The sequence below is a fragment of the Epinephelus moara genome, chromosome 2 (assembly GCF_006386435.1).
Source record: "Epinephelus moara isolate mb chromosome 2, YSFRI_EMoa_1.0, whole genome shotgun sequence".
In the NCBI taxonomy this organism is placed as follows: Eukaryota; Metazoa; Chordata; class Actinopteri; order Perciformes; family Serranidae; genus Epinephelus; species Epinephelus moara.
Genome location: NC_065507.1, coordinates 42,319,756 through 42,338,544, shown reverse-complemented (window position 1 = coordinate 42,338,544; position 18,789 = coordinate 42,319,756). Strand labels below are relative to the sequence as shown.

The following is an 18,789-nucleotide window of genomic DNA, read 5'->3' as shown; positions in this document are numbered from 1 at the left end:
AAAACAAAGATGTTAAAATGTGTAAAAAAAAAAGATGTTAAAAACAAAGATGTTAAAATGTGTAAAAAAAAAAGATGTTAAAAACAAAGATGTTAAAATGTGTAAAAAAAAAAGATGTTAAAAACAAAGATGTTAAAATGTGTAAAAAAAAGATGTTAAAAACATACAAAGATTGTGTTTAAAAAAATATTTGAGCACATTCACAGATAAAGATGTTTAAAATGTTTTAAAAATATGTTCAAGAACATACAAACATGTTTAAAAAAATTAAAGATGTGTATGACATTTATTCTTGAAACCTTTTTTTTAAGCCTGCGTGGAACATACAAAGCAACATCAATAACAGTAATAAAAGTAATAATAATGGGGGGTGGGAGGGCGCGGCTGCTTTTGAGTTCTCTTAGGGGAGGCCCACTATCCCACACTTTGAAAACCCCTGTGTTAGTGTGAACAAACAAAGACCAATGGCTACCTGAGTCAAAGGCCGCATGGCCTACAGTTAAAAATGGTTGACCAGGGAAAACTACACAGAACATGACCAAATCAAAGATGGTCACTGAGAAGGGCGGGGAGGGAATCTTTCTGATGTGTTACATATGTGGTCTGTGTAGGAGGATGATTAGTTTGATTAGTTTGCAAGACCCTGCATTAGCTTACTAACATCAACTTAGCAGTAGCAAAACCAACTACCCAATAACTTGACTACAAAGAAATCACAACAATAAAACCAACCGAGAAACATCATATCAATATATATATATTGAAAAAAGTTAAGCAATTTTGCTTAGCCTGTGTTACTGTGCTAATATTAACTAGGCCCAGTTACCTTACCAGTCAAGTCATGAATAGAGTTGCTTTGTTGTGCTACTTGTTAGTCTGAACAATGGTTACAGTGCAGTCTTTGCTGTGCTGTATTCCAGTGGCACAGGTAGGAGGAGGAAACTGGTTGCTCTTTGTCCTTACAGAGTTAGCAGCTGGACGCTAACCTATCCTTGTTGCTCCTACCCAGATAGCACACATACATCTGGCCGACATTGGCCCGATGTATCAAGTTTAGATCATTAAGACATAGCAGGGAGAGCGTTTGCTCATTGCCGATACGTCGCTGAGACATCGGCCTTTAATCGAAAATGACCACCACACGACGTTCAAATGATCAATAAAAGAAGCTGCGCTCAGTGGGCACTCCTTCTATATTAATATTCATATGCGCCGTTAACTACGACCTTTATTCATTTATGTCGGACCTTTCAAACTACAAATATTTCACCATCCAATGTGAGGAATCAATGCTGACATTCAAAAATAGCTACAATAGCTACATTTCCACAAACAATATCTGATGGCCAGTCCGCTTCTTCTGGCAGCCTGCAAGAGACAGAAAAGACGATAAGCACATAACTTCAAGACACAAATCCCAACTTCACCACTGTATTTTTTTTTTTTTTTTAGTATGGGTCCGTCACTCTGCTTAATTTAGTGTTGAAACGGTTAAATAACGGGATCCAATAACTCCATTAACTGTTAACAGCAGCTCACCAATCAGTCCTTCATCTCGGAAAAACAGTGGTTTACCTGTAGCCACCGGGTCAGTTTGCTTTGCAGAGGAGGAGACCTCGACTGATAAATTGCCCATAAAATCACATTGACAACATACCGAATGCATCCTTAAACTTCACTATTTGACCTCCGCGGTCCTCTCCGCTCCTCTCACCTACACTTGAGCACCCGTTCTGGGATACACAGTGTCAGCCCGCCCGGCCTGACCTCCGCGGTCCTCTACGCTCCTCTCACCCACACTTGAGCATCCGTCCAGGGAGGGCTGCGGTGGTCAGGCCGGGTGGGACCATAGGTGAGTGGATCCCAAGTCTCGAGCCCTGCCCGGGACCATGGGTCTGAGCTCCGGGCACTTCCACTTTAACCCAAAACGAGTGCTCACGATAACTAGATAAGCAGATAGCATCAACTTGGGAAAATAAAATGAAAACACCACAGTTGTAGCCTGTTAGCTAACATGAGCTAAACTAGCTAACAGCTAACGAAAGATAACGTTAGCTGGTGGGGACCTGTACTATATACACCCAGTCGTGCCTCACCACTCACCAGGAACCTCTTTTAACGGACACAGAATAAACAACATAGCCATTTTCTGCCAATTTATTCCGATTAGCTTACCTGAAACCAACAGTGATGAGATGCTGCGACCTGCGAGCTCAGTTCCAAACAAAGACCACGGAGATGAAATTGCGCCTTCCGTGGCGACTTCCGTATGTGGGCAGGTATGGGCCAACCCAAAGCCAACGTAACAGAGACGTTTGATGAGCTGGGACAAAAGAGTATTACATTTAAAGATATCCGCCCACGCTTGTCAGACGTTATAAATTAAGGGCCGATGTGTCATCCTTAGGCCAACGTCGGCCAGATGTATGTGTGCTATCTGGGTAGTTGCTTGTGATGTTAGCCTGCGGACGTTGCTGTAGCTGCTGGCGCTAACTTGTCTAGTCTCCTCTACCCTTAATGCCTGGATTACACTACACAATATCAGCCCGAATATAGCCCGACGCAGCGACAAACAATCCAATCGTTCATCTCGTGTAGTGTGTCATAGTAGACGACAACCGATGTCATGTCTGGGATGCCTCACAACGTTCCAACAGAAAGTCTAGCATGTTTGATTTTCTTTTTGTCGTTCATGACTGCTCCTTTCACAGCCGTCATTTTGACCAATAGGAACACAGAGCGATATGCTGCCGTGGACAACTGTACCGCAACAACACCTCAGCCTTTTAGATATTTCCTCCAGGGATGTTACCACTAGAGAGTAAAAAGGGAAAAATGATGGGGTGAAACAGCAAAGGCACTTTATTAACCCACTGAGTACTGTCATCAGCATCAAGTTAGCAAACAATGTTACTTCTTCATAATGGAGACGGACATAAAGTACGAAAATTAAAATATAGTGGCGGGGCTTTTACTCACCACAACTGCAGAGGCTACCAGCTTCATTTGAATAAGACTACATTATAAACGGGCCATTATTTATTATTCCCTCTGTATTTTTATATTTTTACTTTTTATGTGCTCCCGTTTACCTTGATAAAGTTAATGTATTGCACCGTCATTTCAAACTCAACACCCTCCTGTATCTGTATAAAATTAAAAGCCCATTATAACTTTGGTGGAGAGAATCCCTTAATTTTCTAAAAAGGCTTTTATTGTGAAACATTTGCAGGAACTTGTGGAGGATTCAGTAGCCCCTTTTACACTGCCAGATTTTCCGCGAATGTTGGGCCATTTTGCCGGCCAGCTGCGAGCGTTTAGACACACAGAGGCGGAATGGCGCGTTGATCCGAGGCGCCCAATTTTACACCTCGTAGGGTAGTTATATTGGCGGAACCCTTTTAGTTTAAACAGAGTGAGACGGCCCTCCGTAACAGGAGGGGCTGTTAATGACTTGTGAGAGGAGCTGTTGATGACGCTGCACGTGTGAGCCACTGGCGGTGGATAAACAGGAAACAGCTGATAGCAGGAATTAGCGAGCAGCTAGTAGCAAGAGGGAAACACAAACCTGAAAGACACTGTAGAGATGAGCAACTGGGGAGACAAGGCATTGCGTGCCCTCCTTGCCCCCGCAAATGAAGAGGCCATTAACCGTCAGATGACGGGGACGGTAAAGAACGGGCTGACTTATGAGAGAATCGCCGCCTGACTGTCGCCACCTGACTCGCTGAGCCACACGTTTTGTTACTTGCTCACGCCCCCATTGCCCCGAAAAAGGCGCATTCTGTATAAACAAAAGTAGGTAGGCGGCATTTTGCCGCACTTCCCGATTTTGTTTTTATACTGCCAATGCTGAAAAAAGACTGATTGGACTTTCCTGCAAATTTGCACAATTCCTATCTAAAAAGGGCTAGTGACTTGCATGTTTGCATGTAGCTCCTGCCATCTGGTGGTACTTTTTACGTTACTACAACAACATTTCGGCTGGCACATGAACAGCCACAGTGACTGAAATAAGAGTAACAATAATAAAAATAGGACAAAAAATTGTGTTGTCTGTCATGTCTGTCGGCCAAGTCACGGCATGATTTTATGACTCCACAATCACGTAATCTGACATAGTGACTATCAGAATGGACAGAAATGTCATGTAGTGTGAACCAGGCATTAGAATAGTTCAGTGTCTACTTTGAGCGGGTTATATGTGATGATCAGAGAGCCATGGAGAAAAGAAGAGCAAGTACATCAGGCGCTATGTTTTTGTTTAGCAGGGTTTTCACACATAGGATGGAGGGAAGTTTCCATTCCACAATAAAGGTCCATCTTACCTCACAGAAATTAATGAATCATCTGTGGATACCAGAGATCCCAACAAATAGTTGGGATCTCAAAGTGTCAGATCATCACTGGCTGAACTCAGTATTTCTCCAGTGAGGTTATTTCCTGTCATTATATCCTGGAGGTTATGCCATTGCAGTTCTTGGTCCACCAGTATAAAATTAGAACTTGATCATAGATGGACAGAAGGTTTTTGCCAGGAAAAGTGAAAAGACCACAAAATCTCCACCAGAAAGAGGTCATTTTACAGCCATTTGTTTTTGATCTTGTAGCATGGCCTACAGTTTGGTGTGTCCTGGTGTTCCTCAGGAACACCTTGGAGAAGCATAATTAGTAATTACATTTTAGCAGAGACCACCTCCTTCCAGTCCTCCATTATGGTAATGGAGGCTTGGTTCATGTGGTGACAGGAACAGACATTTTTAGTAAGCCCCCCAATTATCACGGTTTACTTATGCATATCTCTCAATCTGTTTTTAGGATGGTGGCTGGCAAGGCTGAGCCAGCAATGCCAGGCAGACTCTATGTGCACCCTGATTCCCCTGCTACAGGAGCTCATTGGATGAGGCAATTGGTGTCATTTCAGAAGCTCAAGCTAACAAACAATCACCTGGATCCTTTTGGGCATGTGAGTACCTGCAGAGAATATTAGTGCTTTCTATAACTCAAGGAAAGGTTAGTGTTTTTACAAACTGTAGTGGATTTTTGATTTTGCTATTATTCCAATAGTTAATGATAACATTTAACTCACCAGTGTCATTGCTAAGATCCCAGCACATGGCAACACTTCTTAACTCAGATTTTCAATAGTGTCATTTAGAAATCTGTGGTTTACATCACATGAATCGTGGACAAAACCACTAGAAGAAAACCTACGATGTAAAAAGAAAAAGAGAGAACAGAATTTTCCTTTAAGTATTCAGGGAGTACCCAAGTGGCACCTGAGTCAATTCCATGACAAGTCCAGTGGACTTTAACAAGAGGCTGATGGTATGCTACTGGTTCATTGTAAAGAAAGCCAAATTGTTATAGAGATGAATCAAAGTATTGGACAAGTTGATGATGAAACCTGAATTGAATTGTAATCTATCCAATAGTTGAGACATTTCCCTTTGAAACCACTAAAATGTCCACCTCATGGTGACGCTAGAATGAAATTCAGGAGATCACCAAGGTCATAAATATTTATCCTGTGGGACACATTGTCTGTACCAAACACTTTTACCAATCCATTTTGTAAATGTAGAGATATTTCACTGGATAAGTGAAGTGATTGACCTGCTGGTGGTACTACAGGAAAAGTCAGGGGGTTGCCAAAGTCATTAGGATTAATCCTTTGGTCACGATGAGTATCTGTACCAAATTTCATGGCAATCCATCCAATAGTTGAGATATTTCAGTCCAGCCCAAGATGGTGGAACAAACAGAAGACCAACATTGCCATCCGCAGTGCAAGCATGGCTAAAAACAAGAAAAGGATCAGAGCAAATTAATGCCATTCCTGATGGTCTTTTCAAGTGGGCAAATGATGAGTGAAGTGTTCATCTGCCCTGCACTATACAGTTAGAAAAATAGCCTACTAATCAATATATGATGTAATAAAGGGGTTCTAGATGTAATCCCTTTAGATGTAGAGCTACAGGCATAAAGATAAACCACAGGTGAAACACTTATTTATTTCTAAAAGCTTTTGTGCTCCCAGGGCACTTTATTCATTTAGACTTTGTCTGTATGGAATACACCTCCTCCAACACTTCAATATATTGTTGAAATTTTATGACTAGAGGGAACTCTGTTCAGCCAAAAATCCCACCCAGTGTCAGAAACATCAGAGTGAGAAGAAGCTATTTGTGAAACATGCAGCTGATGTGAAAAATGTTGTTGATACATGAGCAAACAGACAAAGCTGAAGGTGTTTTTCACAAGCAGATTTCTGAAAGGAGGGTTAAAAGAAACTCAGGAGGCAGAGTCTGCAGAGGGAGGTGAAGAGTGTGACTGTGGCAGTGCTCCCCAGGGGGACTCCGGGATAGCTTGTCTGAAGCCATTCCATCAATGGGGGGACTCATTAGGTTCATAACCTCTCAGATCAGTGGCGGGGCCTGCTGTCAGATTGAGTTGAGTGCCTGGCCAGTGATAAGGGCAAGTTATGAGGACAGAGTGAGTCTGAGGCCAGGCAGAGCTCAAATGATGCCTAGACCAGGAGGTGTGTAGTAGGGCAGGGCCTCATACCGTGGAGTGAAAGAACTCTGATTCTATGGATGTGCATTGCATTCACTGGATAAAAAAAAATTAGACACCTTATCTCGTAATTACGAGATCCTTATCTCGTAATTATGAGAAAAGATCTCATAATTATGAGATAAGAATCTCGTAATTATGATATCAGGAAAGTGCCACATTAGCCACTGCTTCGCTCAGAACCACATACTGTACATACACGAAGGGGGGTCGGAACTACTGTAACCAGCTGCCACTCGGGTGGTGCCATCTTGACTATATTACACTAAGCAAGGACAACAGTGCACACCGTATATATTTTGATCTATTTTATACTTCAGATTTATATTGTTTGGCATTAATTGGTGACAGAAAAGAACGAATTTCATTCTGCAGGGAAACATGTGTCCTTACTGTGCATATTGAATCTTGAATCTATGTTTTATGAAGACCCTGTGTGCGCTCAGAGCTGTGGCACAAGTTACGCACCGAAATCTGGCGGAAGAAAAATAATAAGACGAAAAATAAGTAGGCTGTGTGTGACTTATGTGCTGATGAAGTGGTGAGTGATCGATGTGCCTGACATCGATTGATTTAGTTTCAGTACCACGGTAGTGGCCAGCTCCTGTTAAGAGTTTCTTAAAGAGCGATCTCAAGTAAAATGTTAAATGGATGCAGACAGTGAAAAGAAAGCAATAGCCTAATTTAAAAAGTTGCCTCTATTGAAAATGCATTTAATCTATAATAAAACGGGATGTGACTTAATTGTTTGAAAATATCGTTAGTGAAACAGAAACAAGCGTTAGTTAGGGGACAAGAGTCAAGAGTCACAAAGACTCACGTAGGCTATAATAAAAGTTACTTACAACCAGTGTATTTACTGTAGGCTATGTGTCCGGGGTCCTTCGCCTGTGGAACGAGTAACGTGACCACTAATTTGTCCCCAAACGAACGCATGTTTCTGTTAGGCCTATGTGTTTCACTAATGTTCTTTATGTATTATAAAGAATGTCAGACTGGCCAATCAGTGGCAGAGCTGGGCCAGAGTCACAAACAGCGCATTTCGACTGACACAGAACCAAATCGTCAGAACACCGGCACGGTGCCGGTTCCCGAACCTAATTAAGTAGGCTACTTACAACGGCATGAAAGACAATCTGACATTCTAATTGTTGTTGGTTATTTCCTTAAAAAACTACAACTTTATTCTCGTAATATTATGACTCCAATCTCATTAAATAACGACTTTAAAGGGCCATTGTGTAATATTTGGCATGGTTTATTGTCAAATCTGAATCTGAATCTGAATATTCTACCCATTAATATGTTTATACAAGTGTATAATCGCTATAAAATGAAATTCGTTTGGTTTTCGTAGCCTTATAATTATGCTTTTATATATATATATAGCAAGGGCCTTGCTTTAGAGAGGTCGCAAGAAGGAGGAGAAACAGCAGAGAGTGTTAGTAGTTCGTCGATGGAGAGTAGTGAAAAGTTTTTTTAGTTATAAAGTTTGCGAATGGACCACACTTACCACGCAACAGGAGAGAATGAACCCGAACCATCATCTGCGAGGAAAAGAAGACACAACTTCACTCCTTGTGATGCACTCTCTGCGGCGCTTTTTTCTCCTGATGATATATCTCCCCAACGATGGCAGCACCGAATCCCATTCTGTGCCGCCAAATGGGAGTGGAGGATTCAGCCTCTCTTCTCGCCCGCTCAGTGTACTCCAGCTCAAACAGGTATGGCTCTGGGTCTGTGTCCGCTACAAGAAACTCTTCAAAATCGCGTTCAAAGTCGTCCATTGCAGCTACTATAGTCCGGAGATATTGCTTGGCTAAATAAACAGCTGAGCTCTGTTTACAGGCTACGCTGTCAGTCAGTGTGCGGGCTGGAGATTGGTGGAGCAGAGAGGGGAGGGGGTCCCCGCTAGGTATTATAAACGAGTATGTGTGTATGAAGTGTGTGTGTTATGCCAGAAGAGTCAGAGTTTGGGACGGAGTCTTTTACCCCCTGGAGTGTTACCGGAGTTTTTGGAGTGCTCAAATAAACTGTCCTTTTTCCCGAGCGCTACTCTGGTCTCCTGCTCGAGAGGGATTCATTACAATATCGTAACATGGTTTAGATTTCTAAATAAACATTTACCTCGTCGCTAGACAGACCTACTCCTGAAAAACTTGTGTCTGCGCAAGGCTTTTTGTCCCTACGAGGCCACCGTCATTTACCCGACGGGAGGGGTGAGTGAGTGAGCCCTACAATCTAGAATTTGACCACTGATGTCACTGTTTTCAACCCATTTTACACACTGGCCCTTTAATCTCATAATTCGACTTTATTCTCGTAGCCTGATATTATGACTTTTTCTCAATTATGACTTTATTCTCGAAATCTCCGAATTTTTTTTTCTTCAATGTGGCCCTAATACTCCGTCGTACCCTAATACTCCGTCGTAATTTCCAATATATACACATTATAATAATGATACGGGATATAGTCAAGATGGCACCACCCGAGTGGCAGCTGGTTACAGTAGTTCCGACCCCCCTTCGTGGATGTGCAGTATGTGGTTCTGAGCGAAGCAGTGGCTAATGTGGCACCTTTCCTGATCTCATAATTACGAGATCTTATCTCGTTATTGTGAGATCCTGATCTCCTAATTACGAGATCTTTTCTCATAATTACGAGATAAGGATCTCGTAATTACGAGATAAGGTGTCTAATTTTTTTTTATCCAGTGAATGCAATGCGCTTCCGTACTGATTCAGTACAAATTATGCGCATTACTGAACAAGTAAAAAAAATTTTTAAAAAATAGCAAATTCAACTACAGTTCTCACTTTACCTTAGAGGAACTGCCCTTTATGGCAGTTCAACTTAACAAGTACATTTTACCAAATTGAGAATTCCTGAATTTAAGGATTCCTGAATTCTTGTTTCGGGATTGAAACCCTGTAAATCTTTGAAAATCTCTGGTCTACAGAGTGTAGTCCCATTGTAGAGTGCTAGGTTCTCTCGCTGCAGAATAAAAGTTCTATTGTCAATACTAAAGGTCTATAGACATTTATTTCCAAGTTCCTTCAAATACACAACAGTCATTCTTCTCTACAGTGTATTGCACCAAAGCTCTCACCAGCTATTTTCGTGTCTTAACAATGGACCTGCTCAGCATCAGCAATACAAGTTTTCCTCTGTTTACTGATAGCAAACAAATATTAATGACCTGGTATAGATTTGCTGCTGTTAGCCAAGAGATGTTGAGAGCAATCTCCACTTACATGGAGCTGATTCGTTTCATATACTACTGATAGGGTGGTATCTTCACAAACGACAGTCCAGAGTAATTGATATTGATCATTAACCCCTTCCTCACACGGTACTATGGTTAATCGGCTCAGTATCCCCAAGAATGGCATCCATATTGGGCAATACAGCCCTTTATGATTTGTACCCATTGCCGTGGGTCATTACCATTGCAGGAACAGTCATTACCATTGCAGGAAATATTATGTCTTTAATGTGGCAATGCTGAAAGGGTGTGGAGGTTTGGGTTGGTTGAAGGATGTATAGACTGGAATTTAGCCCCGTTTCCACCAAACACTTTTGGTATGGTACCTTTCAAACCAAAAGTTGCCTTCAGACATGGTACCCAGACCCTAGCGTTTCCACTGCAAACAGTACCCTTAAATGTGGGTAGGGTTGTTGTCACTCACTGCTTTGTCCAACACTCACTGTATTTCCTCATTACCGGTGACACAGATGAAAGTCTGCACCTCGTTTATCGTCCACAGAACGAGGGTGCATGCAGACATTTTCAGAACAAAATAAAGAAGGCTGCAGCGAGAGTCTCTCTCCATGGGATATTTAAAAAAAAGGGGGTTTGTGCATTTAGTCCTTCTAAGGCAAGCTCAGGGGTTTAGTGTTGCTGTAGCCCGACACTACACAACCCTTTTTTTTTTTCTCCATGTGAGGATAAGAATATATATGCAGTTCACATAACCTGGCTGAAATTATTATATATAAATGCTTGAAGATCCACCCATTACTAGAAGTGTATGTCATATAAAAACTTAAGTAATGGTCAAAGTTGTCACATGGAATATTTAAGGTGTGTTGATTGATTCACGTTGTGATCTCATGAAGTTATTTTTTCTCCGACTCCAGCTGCTGCAAGAGGCAGCAAAACATCCTTTCATTTTATAGTTACAGTCTACTAATAAAACTTTCCACGGTATAAACAGTGGTTACATGAGCTTCAAAACCAGCCGTTATTGACCAATCAATGGACTGCAGTGTTCACAGCTCCACCTTTTAGTACCAGATCTGTGTGCTAGGTACCCCAACAGAAGGGGTACCAAAAATGGTAACGGTACGGAGCGGTTCCATTGGAACCATCCACAACATTTCACAGTGGAAACACAAAAAAGGTGTACCGAAATTAACTGGACCATACTGTATTTTTTTTTTTTTTATTATTATTTATTTATGTGTCATACACCAGTGAAGGTGCCCAGCCTATACGGGCTTACAAGACACAAATTTCATAATCAAAGCCAGCAAACATAATCAGCAGAGTAAAAACAAAACAAACAACGCAGATTATACATTTCAAATAGAATTCACACAAATAATTCATTCTTTCTTAATTTCCAGGCACTTTTTATGAAGGTAGCTATAGTAAAAACCTCTTCTCTGAAAAACCATTCCAACTTAACCTCATCCTCAGTCCAAAACAACTCAGACTTCACATTCTGCATTTTCTGAAATAAAAGCTGCCTGGCTTCATCATATAGTGGACAATGAAACAGAAAGTGTAGTTCATCCTCAATTACATTTAAATTACACACGGTACAGAGTCTCCTTTCCTCAGGTACCTTCCTACTTCTATAGCCAGAGGGAGAATCCCAAATCTCAACTGGGCACATAGAGATCTTCTGGATCTATCCAGGGGTAAAGTCACATATGGTTCTGGACAATAAACATTTTTCAACTGACAGTAAGTTCTGAGTTTTGGTTTAAACCAGATGTCATTGGCCCATTTTTCTTTATACTCAAGGAATAACTTATGCTTCACAAAATTGACACTACATCGCAGACCATTTGTGAAGATGTGTTGTTGATCAGCTTCATTAAAGATAGCGTTCATTTCACTACACCAAGGATAGTTATATGCTTTATCCCAGTTAAAAACTCTTTTAGCTATTCTACCCTCTGGCATAGAAGACAGACGATTCCAGAGCCTCAGCATTTCCCCCTTCTGCTTAATTAAACAGGGTTCCCAACCCATATCGCCTTGGAGTGCCAACACAGGTGTAAATTTGTACTGCTACTACTGTACTGCTTGGTGGAAAGGGGGCTTTTGTGTCCCTTCACAGACCTTTAATCGATAATCACCTTTTAATTAACCGTAGCCACAATCTTTTCCCTAATTTTAAAGGTATATTATGCAGCATTGTCTGTTAGTTTGTAAACACCCTCACCAGCAAAACTGAAGTGAAAGCCAACCCCAGATTCACTTTTGTTTGCTGTTTTGCCTCACTATATTTGCATGTTTTTTTGTTTGTATGTTTGTTTGTTTTTCCCCGGCACTGTGTCTCCTGGATGCCTACTATTTATGATTTGGTACCTGGTCGCTACCATTTTATAAAGCCCCAACCTCACCTGTGCACTGTGGGGATGCACGCCCATTAACATACTGAACAAAGAAAATAGTAAATAAATATCTAAAAATAATCATGCCTAAATGTCTTTATATCAGGGAAGATGAAAGCATATACCTTCTTTAGCTCTTTACTGATATGGGAAAGATTTCCCTGATTACTACATTCAGACACTAATCCAAGAGTCTCCAGTATCACCCTCAAACAGCAGCCAGACAGCAGAGCAGACAAAGGTCAACAGAGAGCCTCTGGTGAACCAGCCAATAGCTTATCTGTGTCTCCAGCCTGCCTGTGAGCACGGGTCCATTTGGTGTTCAACCTGACCCTAGCTTCCTATGACCTGTTCAACCTTTGCCTCTCTTTGAGAGCCCCCTGGAGGAGAAAGCTCCGAAGGAGAGTGTCTGGCAAATGGGAAGGGGAGCTGAAGTGTAGATCTTGATGCTTATCAGCACTGACAGAGCTGGACAAGTAATGACCCTGCCCTACTGTTGCTAATGCTTCACTGGGCACAGCATTCGGCTGCGGAGAGTGGACTGATGCTAGTAAGCTGACCTGCAGCCACCCAAACAACCTAAACACTAAGCATGTTCAGCATATGCTACCTGCTATACTAATATACAACACATTTGGATTCCAGATCAAGTGATATGAAGATGAAAAATGTAAAATGCTCACTGAACTTCTTAATTCTAACAACTTCGCACTTGGAAAGCTCAGTTCCAATGAGGAATTCAGCAACAGATAGTAACAGGCATGGTATACTATGCGCACGGGATAGATTAGCTAACAATATTAAAAAAGATAATTCACCCTATCAAGCTAACTACTTGGCTAACACAGTAACAGAGAGAGGCATAAACACACCCATTACAAATAGTTTGGTCTTATGGCATGGGTTTAGGTGTGTCAGATGAGTTGTGCACTGGCCCAGGGAGAATTTTCTTGCATGTTTTAATTCCAAAATAGTTCAAGCACAATAGAAGTTGTTCAGCTGTCCATAAATTTCCACCATGCGTTGTAAAAAGCAGTAAGCATAGACCGGTGGCAATGTTCCCCTTCACAGAGTCACCGATTGTGATGCCCACTCCCCCTCCATAAAAATTCTGTGAGGGCTCAGGGTTGTGCCACAGTGACATCAGCAAGTGGAAAAAGTGCATAATTTTACAGCATTTTACACTCATCTAACTTTGAGTTTTAACACTGAATGAACATTATTATTGATATCTATTGATGAGTTATGGTTCTATTACACACAGAGATAATATGCTGAGGGTAAAAAGTAGTAGCATTTACCAAAATTAAGTGACCAAATTACCAAATTACCAAAAAGCTGATGTGATATTTTGTTTTGTTTTACACTGTTAAGTAGGGCGGCAATAACCTGCGTCTGAAGGGACGTGGCTTGGGGACCAGAGGGTTGCTGCTTCAAGTCGATGGAAGTATGTACAGGTAGCTGGAGAGGTGCCAGTTCACCTCCTGGGCACTGTCAAACCCCCAACTGCTCGGAGCACATGACTATGGCAGCCCCTCCATAACAGCCCTCTCGACATCAATAATGCATGTCTATAGGTCCTGTGTGTACATGTCTGTATTTTGGGCCTTTGTGTGTGTGTGTGTAACAAGACAGTAAAAAAACTGAATTTTCCCAATAGGAAAACCGCAAAGAAATAAAACCATGCAATTATACAGTCATCCAAGGTTAAAAGGGAAGAATAAGTAAATGTATCAATCAGTAATTAATCGAGTAATAATTTTTAAAAAAACATAAATACAAACACACAATTAAGAATATTGAAACAGATAGCCGCCAGTTATAGGCTATGTTAAAAAAGTGTGTTTTGAGTCTTCGTTTAAAACTGTCCACTGAGCCAGCAAGTCTAATATTTAAAGACAGGGTGTTCCATATTTTTGGGGCGTACCAGCTAAAAGAATCATCCCCAAAGGTTTTTGTACTGACATTAGGAACAGATAAAAGGGCAGCTGCAGAGGAACTCGGGCTTCGTGGAGGGACATAAGGTGATAGGCAATCTATTATATAGGAGGGGGTGAGGCCATTAGGAGCCTTAAAAACCAAAAGAAGGACTTTAAAATCAATTCTAAAAGATACTGGGAGCCAGTGTAAGTCATGTAAAATAGGAGTTATATGGTCTCTCTTTTTAGTTTTTGTTAAAACCCTGGCAGCAGCATTCTGAATATTGAATATGCATTTGGCCCTTTTCATGGCAGACATTTTTAAATGTCATATCAGGAAAAGCTTAACATTAATGATTACCACATTCCATGTATTTGTTCTAGTTCAAGGGCATACATATGTATGCTTGCTTACTAGGTAGGTCTGCTACCTAGTAAGGCCTCCAACTAATAGAAGTATTCATAGGATGTTGTGCAGTTCATTTTCAAGCACTTTTTATGACTTTTTAAATGTGTTGTTCATCATTATCATGAGCTTTTTAATTATGACCCAGGTCGATAACTCATATTGTAATCTCAATGTTGATTGGCAGTGGATATAATCTAGTCCACTGTATAGTGATTTTATAAACCAAATAAACCTAACCTAATAAACAAGGGGCCAGTTCGAATAACAGCCCATTTTGCTGAAAGGTAACAGTGTTAACTGGATTCTGGAGAGCAAGAGCAATATCATGTGTAATGTTCTGCCTGATGTATGTGGTTCCATGGGTTGGAGGACTTGTTTGGTGTGTCCCAACCTATCAGAGCATACCATAGCTGTTTAGCGGATTTTCTCTTATTGTCAGTACATCAAGGACTGTAGAATTTCAACTGTGTAATTTAGTTACCTGTTAAGACAGTTACTGTTTTTTTTTATAAGCTAGTGGTGAAAAAAAAATGTACCTCACCATACTGGCTGTTAATAGACCGTTGCTATAAGAAGTTAAAAATGAAATGTTTTTTCCCTCTCTTTGCCCTCCTAGATCATTTTGAACTCTATGCACAAGTACCAGCCCAGACTGCACATAGTCAAAGCTGATGAAAACAACGCCTTTGGATCCAAAAACACTGCTTACTGTACTCATGTCTTTCATGAGACAGCCTTCATCTCTGTTACTTCTTATCAAAACCACAAGGTACAGCCACTCTCAACATGATACAGTGTACTACATCCACTTAAAGTTAATGCAATATTCCTAGTTTTACAAATATAAAGTAACACTTGTTTATGTTAGCGCTTAATTTTTTGAAAGAAGGGGATTACACTCTTTATATTTCTGTCTGACTGTGAATCATGTTTATCTAAACTGGAGAGACTGAAGCAGTGGTTCTCAACCTTTTTTGTGTAAAAGACAACTTAAAGGGATAGTGCACCCAAAAATGAAAATTCAGCCATTATCTACTCACCCATATGCCGATGGAGGCTCAGGTGAAGTTTTAGAGTCCTCACATCACTTGTGGAGATCCAAGGGGAGAGGGGGTAGCAACACAACTCCACCTAATGGAGGATTACGGCGCCCCAGATTCAGACGTCCAAAAACACATGATTGAAACCACAAAATATCTCCATACTGCTCGTCTGTAGTGATCCAAGTGTCCTGAAGCCCCGACATAAAAAGTTGTTTGGAAGCAGTATGGAGATATTTTGTGGTTTCAGTTATGTGTTTTTGAACGTTTGAATCTGGGGTGGCGTCAGCCTCCATTAGGTGGAGTTGTGTTTCTACCCCCTCTCCCCTGGGATCTCCGGAAGTGTTGTGAGGACTCTAAAACTTCACCTGAGCCTCCCTCGGCATATGGGTGAGTAGATAATGGCTGAATTTTCATTTTTGGGTGCACTATCCCTTTAACTGATACACGTCAGAGCCCATGATTTCACTTTAGGGACCTCCATCTGAAAATATTTTGGTTGTCAGATGATTAAGACCAGAATTCTATGTTATCAACTACAGCTGAAGAGATAACCTTGGAGGAAGTGAAACCTATGATCAGAATAGTCACTCTTATGGCTCTCACATTGGGTTCACTTCAAGGAGTGATAATAAACTATTCCTCCATTTTATGGAGGACCCCTGGAACTCCATCAAATACCCTGGTTGAGAACCACTAGTTTAAAGGGTAGTACATTTTTCTAGGTGTAGAATAAGTTGATAAAAATGTAATTATTAAGGATGCATTAGAGTGCATAGGTGGTGCTCCTGTCCCCCACAGCAAAGAACCTAAGGTTGAAAATCGTCAGTGTTGCTGGAATTGCTTTTCCTATGGTTTGGTTTATACCAAATAGAATGTGATCTTAAATAAAACATCATGTTCCCAGATCACCCAGCTGAAGATTGAAAACAATCCATTTGCCAAAGGGTTCCGGGGTAGTGAAGAAGGAGATCTGCGCATTTCAAGACTACAGGGGTACGTTCACACAAAACAGAACCAGCAAAGTAAAGCTGAACCTGTAGCACACTGGAAGTCTCTCATAAATATCAGCTCTTTAGGAGCTTTGTTTGTGAATGGATATAAAAAAGATATTTCACCACCTTGAAAGACTGTGGAACTGCAGACATGGCAAACTGATTCCTTTTCTCATCTGTTGTTGCTCCTGATGTATAGGAAAGAATATCCAGTGATTTCAAAGAGCATGGTTCGCCAGAGGCTCATCACCTCACATAGTCACCTTGCAGGGAAGCTTGGAGCAGGAGTTCTCACGGGGCACCCTCAAGTCCTGTCCTCTTATCAGTATGAGAATGGGGTTCCTTTGTCTAACTCAGACCCCCAAGATCTTATTTCAAACCACTTCCCCCAGAGCAGAGATCCCAGCCTCCTGTACCACTGCTTCAAACACAGAGGTATGTTTTTAGCCTCTGCTGTGTATGCCATTCTACAGAATCATTTAAAAGAAACTATGCTATTAACATTATTCCTTTGCAGATAATACCCGACACCTAGAACTTGGATGTAAGCGGCCATATCTGGAGACATCATCTGCGGTCTCAGAGGAGCATTATTTTCGTTCAGCTACCTCATATGAGTCGCCTTTACGGTCTCATCCATACTGTACTGAGGCAATAACTTCAAGAGAAGCTTGTATGTACAGTGGTATAGAAACAGAGTCTGGATCTGGAGCAGGGGACCCAGATGACCTGACCAACACCTCCTCAATAAATTGCAACATGTGGGCTACAATGCAGCCCTACCCACGCTATAGCGTGGACAGTGTCCCGTACCAGCGTTTCACTGCTCACTTCACCAACGCTGCCACAGTCACACCTGTTTTACCACACCCCACATCATCCATGGGGTCACAACCACAGGCTGACTTAGGAGTCTACAACTCAGCTACCGCCCAGCGAGGTCTGCCTGTCATAACTCCTTCATCCTCCTCTTCATCCTGTTCTCCAGCCGCTCCAGGATCCAGAGATAGGTCAGGCCATCCAACTATGTACCACAAGAAGCCAGAGTCACCACTCCAGCCTCACCGAGATTTCTCAGCCTATGCCACACAAGGCAATATATCCATCCGGGATCCATCCTATCAGTACCAAGTGGGGCTGAGTAGCGCAGGGACTCACTGGACTGACAGCTAATGTGGACATCTGGAGAACCCAGTTTTGTCTAATATACAAGTCTGAAATTAATCAAGGTTCAAAACCCCACTATGGGCTGCAGATGCCAGGCAATGATAATGAACTATAGCCTTGATTAGTGCCAAATTGCACTCCAAAGCCATTTACGTCCATGAATTCTCAATGAAGCACTGTTACATACAACACTGTATGTGGTGAGCAGTGGCTGACCTCTTCTTTACTTGTGCAGATGCGTAGCATATGTGCAAGCCTGTGATCAGATAGGGTGGTTTTCTAATGTTAAAATGCAAAGTGCAGATTTGAGCAGCACTGATAAGTCAGTGAGGCGTAAGCTCAAGGGCACAAGATGTGTTAATCTGACACAAAGTCTGACAGTTGCATGCTAACAACAACTATCCAAGAGGTATTAGCTGCTTAACTTGAAATAAGAATAAGCATACTTTTTCAATAAATGAATAAGGGAAAATCAACTATTGTTGTTGTTCTCCACCGCAAGAATGAGAGGAATAGGTATTTAAAATATGTGTAGGCCCACATTATATATATATATATATATATATATATATATATATGTGTGTGTATATATGTATATATATATATATATATATATATATGTATGTATGTATTATATAGAAAACTAAGCACTGATGGTTTTAGAATTTTCTGCAGAGCTCCACCTAGATAGAGGATGTTAAATGAATAAGGCTAGAATTATTTTGTATGTTTCATATTGTCAATAAAATCCAATGAAAAGACCAAAACCAACAGTATGTAACACCATCTGTCAATCATTCTAACTCTACCTCTGTCTGTATGACTCATCCACAACCCCACTGGGGAGAAGATGTAAACCTTAAACTTGGGTCACAAATATACAGTTTCATAACTAAACATATGTCTCAGCAATTTCATAACTGTAGTTTTGGGCAAAAACAAATATTATAGGTTGGGGACTGTTTTCAGCTGCTGACTAATGTGAGCTAGTTCAGGCAGTCAACTCAAGTCCAACACTTCACTTACATTAGATACTGCTCTCATTGCAACAT

At 41.2% G+C, this 18,789-nt stretch overlaps 1 protein-coding gene across 3 annotated transcripts in view; it reads left to right on the top strand.

The window, feature by feature from the left end:
* The window catches only part of tbx4 (T-box transcription factor 4), a 44,311-nt gene extending 26,032 nt beyond the window's left edge, over positions 1 to 18,279 (top strand). For 2 of the 3 annotated variants that reach the window (XM_050055932.1, XM_050055914.1), the window contains 5 exons: positions 4,819 to 4,966; positions 15,152 to 15,304; positions 16,483 to 16,571; positions 16,770 to 17,005; positions 17,088 to 18,279. In XM_050055932.1, the coding sequence (XP_049911889.1) occupies positions 4,819 to 4,966; positions 15,152 to 15,304; positions 16,483 to 16,571; positions 16,770 to 17,005; positions 17,088 to 17,743 (1,282 nt within the window). In that variant the 3' untranslated portion in view covers positions 17,744 to 18,279. The remainder of the gene's footprint in view (positions 1 to 4,818; positions 4,967 to 15,151; positions 15,305 to 16,482; positions 16,572 to 16,769; positions 17,006 to 17,087) is intronic. The other variant, XM_050055922.1, reaches the window with a different exon arrangement.
* Positions 18,280 to 18,789: the final 510 nt, after the last annotated feature.